Source organism: Watersipora subatra, chromosome 2 (genome assembly GCF_963576615.1).
Source record: "Watersipora subatra chromosome 2, tzWatSuba1.1, whole genome shotgun sequence".
Classification (NCBI taxonomy): Eukaryota; Metazoa; Bryozoa; class Gymnolaemata; order Cheilostomatida; family Watersiporidae; genus Watersipora; species Watersipora subatra.
Genome location: NC_088709.1, coordinates 72,509,347 through 72,521,666, shown reverse-complemented (window position 1 = coordinate 72,521,666; position 12,320 = coordinate 72,509,347). Strand labels below are relative to the sequence as shown.

Here is a 12,320-nt window from a genome sequence, read left to right as displayed (position 1 = left end):
AAGCACTAGTTTTGATTCTGTATAATTCTATAGCCTGGCTAAGCTTGCTGTAAAAAGGAAATAATAAAATGCATGAGATGCTGCCAGTAAGATAAAAGAAATCTACATAGCTACATTCATGGTTGGTGCACTTAAGAGAAATGATGAGGCTTAATTAGCCTTCAGCTTCTTGTCAAAATGTACAAAGATAGGCTCAGGTACAGCTCGATACATAAAAAAAGAAACACTGGGTGACTAAAGTTGACAAAATTGCAACCATAGAAATTCATCAGTTCGTGATAACGAAACATTGTTTAGACTCACTTTAGAGCATAGACTAGAATCGCTGAAAATTCAGTAACCTAATACAATGCACCGGCAAGTTATCATTTCCCTGTTTCACAGTTTTCCGTCTTACAATGTGGAACACGGTGTTTTTTCATTCACTCGTTATGACAATTCTTTCGTCATACAACATCAACAAAAATGTCTCTCAAAAGTCAAGTTGGGTGGTCGCTGTGCAGAACACATTAGAACAATGCAGATGCCAAAATGTTATTCGCTGAAATCCCTCCCACAATGCCTAAAAAAGATTAGATGCTTGCTCTCTCAGTTCAGCATTCTTCGCGTTTTGTAAATGCTGGATACTGAATGAATGAAACAAAACTAGTGAAAAGCGAATGTGACAATTTATTTTGCATTTTAGTGTTTGATATGATATTTACTATAAACTTTAATTCATTACACGTATATAACTACATAACTACATATATTACTTTAATTCATTAGCCATGTGTCCTAAGATTAAGAAGGGCATTAAAGAATTAAGTAAGAATCATAACCATATGCAGATCATAGCCACTAAATACACTGAAGTTACTTTAGGTAACTATAGTTACCAAAACTAATATACTATTTTATTACTAATTTTAATATGTGCAAAACACTTATAAAATTTTTATGATTTTTATCAGGGTTTTTGCTTAGGTTATTACTATGGGTTTTTATACTCCTCTATACGACAGTTTCGCCTTACGATGCCAACACCGAAACAAGTTACTGTTGTATGGTGGGAGTCTACTGTATTGTCTTTCTAGCATACAATGCATTCTAGTAAACCAAGAATCACTACATTAGGCTACACAACAATTTTCATAGAATATTTTTTAGCCCAGTAAACTGAGAGCAGACAATTCCAATAAGTCACTGAAATAATGACTAGAAAGAGTCTAGTAAAAGCAATATAATAGCATGTTGCGTGATTGTGTTATAGCTGTGAAATGTTAAAAAAAGCAGTTGTGACCTAGGAAACAAGACCTACCTGTAGATTACAATACAGTCCGTTTAGTAGCTGATGAAAACAACCAACTGCTAAATAACACAGTGAACTAGAGGCTAAAAACATATCGTAAAAATGAGCACATATAAAATTGCAACAGGACTATTAATACTAAACTACACAACATGTTTACCCTTCATGATTCACCATGCTATCAAAATGTATGAGAATAATAGACAGTGTCTAGTACTAGTGTCACCAATAACTGATGCATGTTGCTACTCGGCACTCTACTATCTTTGTACGCTGTATAGGGCATGTAAATGGTTATTGGTAACATTACTACTAGGTACTCTCTACTATCTCAGTAAGCTATATAGGGCATGCCAATAGAATAAGTTCAACTTTAACTTCAGGGAGACGCAGAAGCAGCCCAAAGCAAAGGTACAATAATTAATAGCCAACTAGCTAAGAAACGTTTTGCTCTGTGATGATACCAACAGCGGCGAAGGAACTGTCATTCCCAAAATGGATCTCGACAGAGCATTTAAGAAGGAAGCAAATCGAGGCACTCATACATCTATGGAAAACGTTCAGCATGAGAGGCAACAGTTTGTTACCCTGTGACTAAAGTACCTCATGAACAATGCAATGCTTTGGCAAAATTAAATATCATAAGCACCTATAATATGTGACAGTCAGAACGGTGATTAAGAACCACTTGCCTCCCTTTTTCAAACCACCAAACATGTAAGCATCAGCTGCATGTCTCTGTAACCATTGGAAACTTCTGAAAAACTGCGAAACTTCAGACTATGGTGAATATTACTGATGAGTGGAGATCATTGTAGATTAGGTCTTGTGCGTTATGACAAATGAGTGCAGGTGCTTATCTAAAAGGATTTCGCACACCTGTTGAAAGGGCCGAGTGTTGATCTAGAAAAAATTATATCCATTAAAAGAATAAGCAGAAAATTAGTTTTTTTCAAATAATTATGTAATAAATGTGTGATCATCTATAGGGAATAACGCTTAGACACATGATTGACCAGGTTCTTCCATTTCAATTTTTAAAGTCAATCAACAACTTTTGCCATTTTTTGTTTAATCATGTTTTTAATTTCTGAATAGGCAGAAACCAAGCGGTAAAGCTAGTCCGTAGTTCAAGTTTGGTTGTCAACTTGTCACAAATGAGTAGTAGGGAAGAAGTGGGTAACGTGGACAGTTTTTCTTTTTATTACAGTTACTACTATTCTATTCACTTTAAAATACTCTAAATTATATCTTTAGCCTGCAGAGTTTGTTAGCTCTCTTTTCTTAATTGCATGTTTGGTAATACAAACAATAGTTTTCCCAGAATGCACCATATCATAAAGCACAAGATTATCTACATTACCCACTGTCGGTGGGTAATGTGGACAGGTTCAGTGGGTGATGTGAACATGTCATTTTTTGTCAATAAAGTAAAAAATTCTCAGATATTCAAATAACTACAAGTAATATATGCATGTGGTTATATGTAATTTAACGTAAACTATACAGGAATAATTCAAATCTGACAACATAAAATAATAATTCTACTAAGTCAAGGTAATAACTCACATTGTTTAAATTTGTCAGTAAATTTACTAGTAGGCCTAGTAGTAGTAGTAACAATTTAGACTTAACATTGAAACTAGCAAATTAGGCAGTTTATATCATATGCTTTGCAGCACAAGGTAATGTGGACATGGCATAAGGGTAATGTGGACATGTCCACTTTACCCCAAAGTGTCTTGACCACATTACCCCATCTTATATATTATTACAAATTTTGATAAATTTCAGTCATAGTCAGGAGTTGCCTTCTGACAATCAATAGAGATAAACAACACAATATGCTTTGTTTGTGTACAATTGCCCCAAAAGTTCCAACAACATTTACACTATGTAACCCAGGTAATAAAATTCAATTAAAAATTACTATTTGTGTGATAAATATTAAGATGCTGACAGATTGATGTACGATGGAGAGAGACTTCCAAATCAGCATGTGGCTTTTTCTAACAGGAAAATGAAAGGTTTTATAGTATGAAACAAATGGAATTGGTTATAAATTTTAGCTAAAAATTTAACTGTCTACATTACCCAGCTGTCCACATTACCCACTTCTCCCCTATGCCTTGTTTTAATAGATTTAGGTGCAACAGATAATTTGGGTATGTCAGTCCGTGAATGGAGTTATCCGTTTTTGTAAGATCCATGTGATAGAACCTTTGGCAACAGCATTGTTTATTATAACTTACAAAAAACCTAAAAATGAGGAAAACCATAAAATACATAAAAAAACATTATCATCTATTATAAACGAAAAACATTATAAACAGCTAAACAGAACCAGGCTTTAGTTTTTTTTTCATGAAGACTTTAGATGCAGTTAAATATTGAAAATTACTATATAGTAATTTTGAAAACATTGTATCAACAATGAATTACTTCGTATGATGTAAGTATCAATATTGGTATTATCGCGTGAATATTTGCGATCGGATGTTGGATTTCCATCGTCTTAATTGGTGATGCACTTGCAGCATCTCTACGCAGCTCTGTTTTCAATGCACGCATTTTAAAAATATTATCCCAAAAATAAAATTATCACCTCCAAATTTAAAAGAAAGATTTCCTACACGTTTTAACATTGACATTTGACCTTAGATGCATTTTAATCGTGTCAGCTGCAATATAAAATATAGGCCTCGATGTAGCTAAAAGCGCAACAGACTAATATAGATAGTGCAGACGTGTGCGACAACTTCTTTGTAGCACATAAACTCGTCAGCTACGAACAATTGGGAGTTGTGTGACCACTCCTGCGTATCTTGTAAATTCGTCCTCTTCATTCCTACTCAAAAATTCATAGCGTATACATTTAACACTAGATAGATCAATGTAATAATCACTGAAGTTTGCTCTCTCCAGTAGATCAAGCAGTTTCTCTGTCAACAGTATCGTCGTCTTGCTTGACTGCATTTCAACTACTGCTGACCTACTGAATGCGAGACTCTCTTCAAGTAATTATTGTCTGCATGTACTCTGAAGAAGCAGCCATATCTTTTGACTAGATCATGCAAATGGAGCTTAGCACATCGAGAGAGAAGATTTCGGACAGACAAGATGATACTACCAGGAAGATAGAGAGCAGCGAGTACGGATACTAACTGCTTTAATTATTTCCTCAGGTTTTGAGGCTGGTATTCATTGTAAACAAAATTTTGAACCAGTTACACGTTCTTTGGTGCTAGATACGGCATATGTACCTTTGAGTTAACTTAACACATAAAATCAAAAAACATCGCAAACATTTTTTAGCATTTAAACCTTGCCCCACAAAATGATTGCCATGTATAAGGGATTTTTGAATGAGCGAATTTTTTTAGCTATAGCATAGGCATATATAGTAGCACTTACAGCTTTTAAGGTATTCTGTTTCTTAAACAGACTTGTGTGATTATTTCTATCTGTAACAATATCTTCATATAGAAAATATAATTTATTTACTCATATATTATATAACGAAATATATTTCTCTTGATTTACTGACATAAAAATAAGGCAAACAGAGTCATATTAAGGATAAACCCTGTCATACACTAAACTATTTTATATAAATAGTAAAACTTTGAGATGAAATAGTTTGTAAAAGATTTACTTATTTCGTAAATGCCAAAACCATTTCCCACATACATCGAAGTACTAAAACGGCGTTAGCAAAGAAACTAGTATTAGCCTGATACACTTACTAATTGTTTCTATGGTGTTACAATAAAAGTTGTTAACGAAAAAGCTTGAGATTTGGAGTTGGAAAATTAACTTCGACACAAACGGAAACAATGAATGAATCAATTGTTATCGATGTAATCGAGTGATTACTAGTACGGTTTTGTGAACACCTTTTTACTGATTACTGGCTTATTTGGGTTGGTGAAGATTAACAATGTCAAATAGTATTGGTCAAATAGAAGTGGCATTCAAATAAAAGTCACGTTCAATTAAAGGGTGGCGCTTTATTTTTCGACCCTTTTTCCTTAGTAGCGCTCATATAGAGGTGGTGTTCAAATAAATGTGGCACTCAATTCCAAGTTCTATGGTACGTTGATTATGTATCAGCCCACTCCTAAGGAGGTCTATATGTTGACCACGTACCCATTGTAGAGTTTTGAGAAAACTAGAGTTTTGAGAAAACTCTAAAAACACCGGATTGTGAGAGTTAGATTAAGATGCACTGATGTAGTGAGCCGTTTAGAAGTTTATTGACAAGTTGATTCTCATTATACCTCACCACACCGTGAAATCTAAAAGATCATAAATTCATGAGTGTGTGTTCACATTACAAGTTACAGATAGTGATTAAAACATAGCAAATCTTAACAAAAACAATAATAGTGAAGCAAATATTGCAACTTTATAATAATAATTCGGTACTAATTTGATAAACTGACCTTGCCTCCGTTCCCACAATCCTGATTAAGAGTATGTTAAGGCTTGTATAGCTTTGCTCAGATTAGACTATAATTTTACATCTTGTTGATTGTGCTACTGTACAGCAACTGCCTAGGTAAAAATTCTGTGGGTGATTATCATTCGATCGTTAACTAGCATGGCGGCGATAGAATATGCTATTATAGCTGACTTTGGTTAAAACATGTTGACATATCCTAGTGTGGATGACTTTCGTGGCTCAGAAAGAATGAGTATGAATAAGTTAATTGCTTACGGATGTTTTCATAATCTATTCGGGATGAGTGATGTGCCATTGGTGATGTGTATGAATGAAATCTATTTATATTGTCAAAGGTAACCGGTTCTTGATTTAATTTTATCTTACACCCATTCCCTTCCTTTCTCAAAGCCTTAAATATTTTTTTCAAAATATTAAAAAAAAAACTTTCTTCGTTATTAAAGAGATTCTGAGATCAGAGCTGAGCAAAATAAGTATCAAGAATTGAACAAAACTTCACCAAGCACATTAACAGGTAGGTTAGACCTGGTTAGTATTCAGGTAGTGTATTTTTGTAAGTTCAGTCAATAAAATGATGAATACCACTTATTAACTTTTAACAATAACATTCTAATGCTGTTAGTATTGTCTTTCCTGAAAATAAAGGAATATTATTTGACCATTAGCTAAATAAGTGTTTGGAGAGCGAATATACCCTTTTTAGGTACTTATTGTAAGAGCATACTTAAAAAAGTTTTAAAAGTTTTCGCTAAAAGAATACATGAGGATTTAACTGTGTACCTGTGTGTATGTAACTGTGTATCTTTATTATTGGTTTTGTGGTTGGCAGACTACGAGTCAATGCCTTCATTATTAGGTAGGCTCCAGTAAATGTTGGTTAATCAGTGCTAGCCTTACAGACCTGTTTCCACGGTCATTCATCCTTAGATGCCAACAACAACGAATGGTATAAAAAGTAATAAAATGTGATAAAAGGTATCCATTCTACCAGACTACCATTTAATATGACTCAGTTCCTTAGTCACCGCTCAGCTGTCAATACATGCAATGGAGGCAGCAAATTCAATAATACAAAAACTCTAATGAGTGGGGGTGTTGAGAACAAACATACAGAAGTTACAATTTTAGAATATTTACTCGCTGTAGGCTACTCTTAACTATTAAGCTTTTAGCTCTGTATATATATGGATTTAATTTTTTAAACTCACTAATATTGCCAGTTTGATTACAGAGAGGGAAATAAGATGACATGGGACTTGAGCGCAACAGACACCTTGCTCTACTTGGTGACACCTATAGTTACCATTTCCTCTGCCATTTTCCTTCTGCTTTTTATTCGACCACATAGACCGCTGCCAATATCAATTAGATGCTACTGCCCTGCCGAATTTACTGCTTCCGATATTGCCTACACCAATCAAGCCTGTCTATCAAAATCCTCTCAACTCTACACTTACTACAACCTGTCAAAACTACTACCCCTCAACCATACGGTTAGTCTTTAGACATAGACTAGGTGCAACGGTGTTGCACGGATAATAAAATAATTACTTAATCAATTTAATTTTACTGGCAAGCTAGTTGCTCAACCTAGTCTAAGCCTTTACTATGATAATGGCCGTGTTAGAAGCCAGATTAATAAACAATATGTTAGGTGTAAAGATTAAGCGTGCTAATTAATAGCCAATTGTCTTTTCCCAAGCCCTTTAAGCATGCATATTTTAACCAATGTAATAAATAGGTGCACTACTATTCACTGTTAAGGCCAGTTAGACATGTAGTCTAGTGGTTTAGAATGCTTGTCTGCAGCCCTTGAGGTCCCAAGTTTAAATGACGGGCAGAATGCATTTTTCATTTCTAAAACTTATCGCTATAACTGGACAAAGGAACGACAGAGGAACATTAAGATTTATATAGATACTAGCCAAATACCCAGCGCTGCACGAGTAATAAATTAATTACTTAATAAGTCTGAGTTACATACTTGGAAAGCAAGATCTTTACTAAAACAATACTCGCTTTTTGGGCCAGCTTAACAATCGTTATGCAAAAACGATCAACAGTGCTACTTATTAACTTCGAGCAAGCGCATTAGGCATGAGTATCTTAACCAATGTAATGACTACTTGCTCAAGAATACCATTGTATTTTGTGCAGCCTAATGGTTAAGTTTGCTGACTATAGATTTGGAGGTCATGTGATCAAATCTAGCGCTATGCAAAATTTGTGTTGTTAGAAATTACTTGTTATAACTAGACACAGATTAACAAAAAGTCTGTAAAACAAATACTGAGATTTATAGATAGTTATATATGTATTTAATAGCTATTGACCAGCAAAAATCAGTAATAGGCTTTGTGTCAGGGCATGTAACAGATTGAAACTGAGCCACATTGCTTTTTTAAATCAGATGAGATTTGAGTGATTCGACATGAAGATGTTGTTTGATAAGTATACTAAAATCGTTTTATAAATGCAAATTTACTTTGAGTTTTATGTTGGCTAAATGCTCTACTATATGTATATCCCAATTTCTTTTATATAGGTGACACTTGATGAATTATTTCCTGAGAAAGATCTACCAGTTGGAGACTTCTCTTCTCCAATTTTCCTGTTAGCAATTTTGAGCTTGCTGCCTTTTCTTTTCTGGAGACTGGTTGGTGCAATGGATGGCAGAGATTTCTTGTCTTGCTCTGGATCACCAAGTAGTGGGAAAGGCTTTATTCTTTTTTTATGGTCAGTTATGTCTGTATTACTGTCTTATTTATGGCGCTGCGAATGAGACTTTCGTATACTCAAAGCTGTTTTTGTAGGCATCATGCGGGGCGCAATGGCTTTACCAGACTAATGAATAAATAGTCCTAAATTCTGAAAAATGCTTCCATTTGTTTCTATTTCGACTCTTTCATGCTGTATTGTATCATTGTCATGGCAACTGCCAATAATCTTTATGCAAACAATTTTGGTAAGATGGCCATTCCCTCATAGAGTCAACTAATCGCTGACATAGTTTATTGCATTTATGTTGGAGTGCATGAGACAACCTAATGAAATCAAGAAATGTTGTTTTTTTAGCTCAAAAAATAAATGAAATCTACCACTCTGGACTACGAGTGCGTGAGGAATGATTTTAACTCATTGCGTATATACCACAAGCAGAGCAGTGTAGTGCGGTTTTAGTAAGTTTTGTACAAAAAAATTTTGATTAGTGTGTAGTTAATTAATTAGCCTATTATGTTTGTACTTAAACGAAAACAACGAATTTCCTGCATGCTCAGAGCCCAAAGAGCACATATTTACAGTCCAGTCTTAGCTGAGCTCCGCTTTGCAAAAACGATAGTTTTTGATCGCAATCCCTGCTTAGTAATTACCACCAGTGCCACACGCATTACGGCTTGTGAAGTTTCACAAATTGTAGATCGATTGACTTCTGGTGACTATATAACGCATAAGGGTCCTAGAGACAGTGAATACTTTTTTTAACATTATTATAAAAATAATTCCATAAGATGTAATAATAGCCATATCCTTTTTGACTCGGAACATGCTCAAGCCGTTACTTAGAAGAGTTGGGGAAGGAAGTGCCTAAAAATGGCTGGCATCATTCAGCAAGACATTTTTAGACTTTTTTTTATAACATCAGCTGATGTCAAAACTGATGCTGATTAATTTTCGATCAACATTTTTTTATAGATTTTGAGTTTCAAAGTTTATCGCAGGATATATGCATAGTTGTCAAACATGGGGCTTTAGGAAATATTTGATAGAAAAATTTATTTTGTAGCGAAAGCATAAACTTACTGATATAAAAAAATTTCTAAATGAAACTGTTTCCAAAATTACTTTTATTTTTTTGTACAAGGCTATGGAACCCATACCATCCTCAACGTAATAAACTGTGCTAGGATAACTGTTGTGCGGCAGAACTCATACTAAGTTTCTTTACAGCAACAACACAGTGACACACCCTCATATGGCACTGCAATGCCATCATGGAAACAGCTGTGTCACTCCCATTCTGCTGTGATTCATCGTTGCTGTTTGGAAGCGAAACGCCAGTGCGATTTACTATATCTGTGTCATAAAACGGCTTTAGTGACCAACAGCATCACACTTACGCGTTGTTCTAGTTTGTTTTTGTTTCTTTATACACATCACACAACCATCGCTCTACTATTATAGTGCACTATGGAAACATGATCTGCTTGTAGGCCCAAAATACTGGTTTGACACTGGCCCACTCAGGTGTAACTCCACTATCTCTGACTAAATAAACTGAATAAACTGGGCCCTTTTATTGGGAAACTAAAATTGTCATTTAAAACATTGTTGCTCATTGTAAATTTAGTCATTAGCAACAAATTATATATTAAATTATTTTTCATTTTGTCCTGATTTTATTGGTTTTGGAAGGATTTTGTAGGCTAAATTTTCAACATTTCATTTTGCAATGGTTGAGGATAACAACCTGTACAGATATGATCACACCGCATACATTTCTATTGGCTTATTTCAAGTCATATATTGTATGATTCTAGTTTTTCCACAAAGGGCTTCAGTTTATTTTCCACAGCACTGTAGTAATGGCTAAGGGTATTCTGCAGTAGGCAGACCTCTTATGACATGATCTTCTTCAACTGTCTCAATTAGACATTTCAAGGAAGAGTATGGTTCCCCTTTTCTGGCCTCAGGTTTTTTTCCTTAGCTCATGAGCAATCTAATACTACATGCCCTTCTTGACCTCCCAGTCTAGGGCTCAAACAACTGTTCTACCGCGTGTCCGTCCAAAGTGCTACCCACCGCACCACACCGGAGCTTGTATGAACTTTTTAGCACAAGAGAAAACTCAATTACTTTGAATGTATTGTATTTGTAGGTTTCTCTTCACCAAATTAGGGTCAGTCTGCTTGTGCAGTTGGTTTGTGTGGAAGATATTCGATCTGAAGAGAGAGGCTAGTGAATATGTGATGGCAGTAGAAGCGAGCAATCAAGTCAGTAACCAGGATGCCCTCTGTCTATTTGAGGCAAGTCTAAAGTAGTATGATCTGGAAGTTGTCTTGAGCAAGCTGTATAAAGGGTGGTTCCCATATTGTCTGCGAGACCCCGGCAGTAATCTTTTGCAGCAAAACCCTTGGGGTGCTAAGCTCAATGGCTTATGTTCGCATGAAGCTGCATCGCTAACGAATGAATAAAAATAGTCCCTCGCCACGCCATTTTTGAAACCTTGAAAAGTGCTAAAATTCGCCGTTAGCATTTTTGAAAGTTTCAAAAATTCTGACTTTCGCCTTTACACTACAGTTCAGGAAGGTTTTTCCTGCGGCTCCTTGCGAAAGTTGAACAGCATTGAACTTTTGTACTGACTGTTGGCAACTACCGGCGGTACTCGGCAAGTAGGTTGCCATTTTACCGTCGATAGTTCTGCTATTTTGCCAGCAGTGCTTGCAGCGTATTTGAGAACCGGGCTTCAGCTTACCAAAGATTTACGTAATCAAAGTTGAACTGGCACAAAAACTATTACAGTTCATCCGAAAGTATCAAGATTTTTCTATCCTTTGCGATTGTTTTAGATGTTTGAGGTTTTTGACTGCCAGGATGTCTCAAGATTAAAACCGACAAACTTAATTGCAGTTAAAACATTCAGATCAAACAAAAGTGCGACTATGACGTCTATGATGGCAAAACTTGCAACGCTGCAACTTGAACACGATAGCCGATACCAACTATAGCAGTGATAACAACTAATGATGTTATTTCACACGCTTTTTTCTTCTGAGCATTTTAATCTCTATCAAGTTTTGCCGATTTCAATATTAACCCTTTGGTTGGGTTAAAGCCCGGCAAAAACACCTAAAAGTCGTGTAATTTATTTTTTTAAATTCAATAAAATCGGTATTTTATGAACATGCGTAGCTAAAATCTTAAATTTATTTCTATGAACAAAATCTTTTTGTACATAAAAATTCATTTGCATATCTACTATTACAAAATAAATACAATCATGTGCAATTGTCCCTGTATGAAATGCTTGGAAGCATTTCTTTCGGTAGAGTCAAACGCTATATAGCGGAGCCGCGCGAGCTACCATAACGATCGTTTTTCTCTGTTTATTCCAAGTATATTAAAAGTCCAAAAAGTTTATATCACTCCTATCATCTGAATTATTTTTATTCCGAACAGACAGAAAATCACTAACGATCGCAGGATCAAATAATCTTTTATTTTACCGTTTTGAAAGTTGAGCCGATGTTGACAGTTTTTCCAGCTTTTATTCTTTTCCAAGGAAGCACGATTTCTGTACCTTTTACCACAAAGCAATGCCTCTCAGATAATCGTTTCATATTGTAAATCATCGACTAATATCTTGTAGATGATATTTAAAACTTACTAGTGTTTATATCCTTTGTTTAACGTTACTAGGCGACAGCTTTATAAACGTTTACCGAAAGCGACATAAATGTCGTTTCCCCACGCAACCGATAAACGACATTTTGGTCGTTTCCCCAGCCAAAGAGTTAAATCATCCTAGCAGTCAGATCACCTCAAATATAAAAAAAAACAATTAGC

The 12,320-nt window shown here is 35.2% G+C and overlaps 1 protein-coding gene across 1 annotated transcript; it reads left to right on the top strand.

The window, feature by feature from the left end:
- Nucleotides 1-4,323: 4,323 nt before the first annotated feature.
- On the top strand, nucleotides 4,324-10,795 carry LOC137388528 (uncharacterized). Its single transcript, XM_068075012.1, has 4 exons — nucleotides 4,324-4,442; nucleotides 6,988-7,249; nucleotides 8,302-8,492; nucleotides 10,633-10,795. The coding sequence occupies exons 1-4, from the start codon at nucleotides 4,363-4,365 to the stop codon at nucleotides 10,793-10,795; spliced, it is 696 nt and encodes a 231-aa protein (XP_067931113.1). The 5' UTR covers nucleotides 4,324-4,362.
- Nucleotides 10,796-12,320: the final 1,525 nt, after the last annotated feature.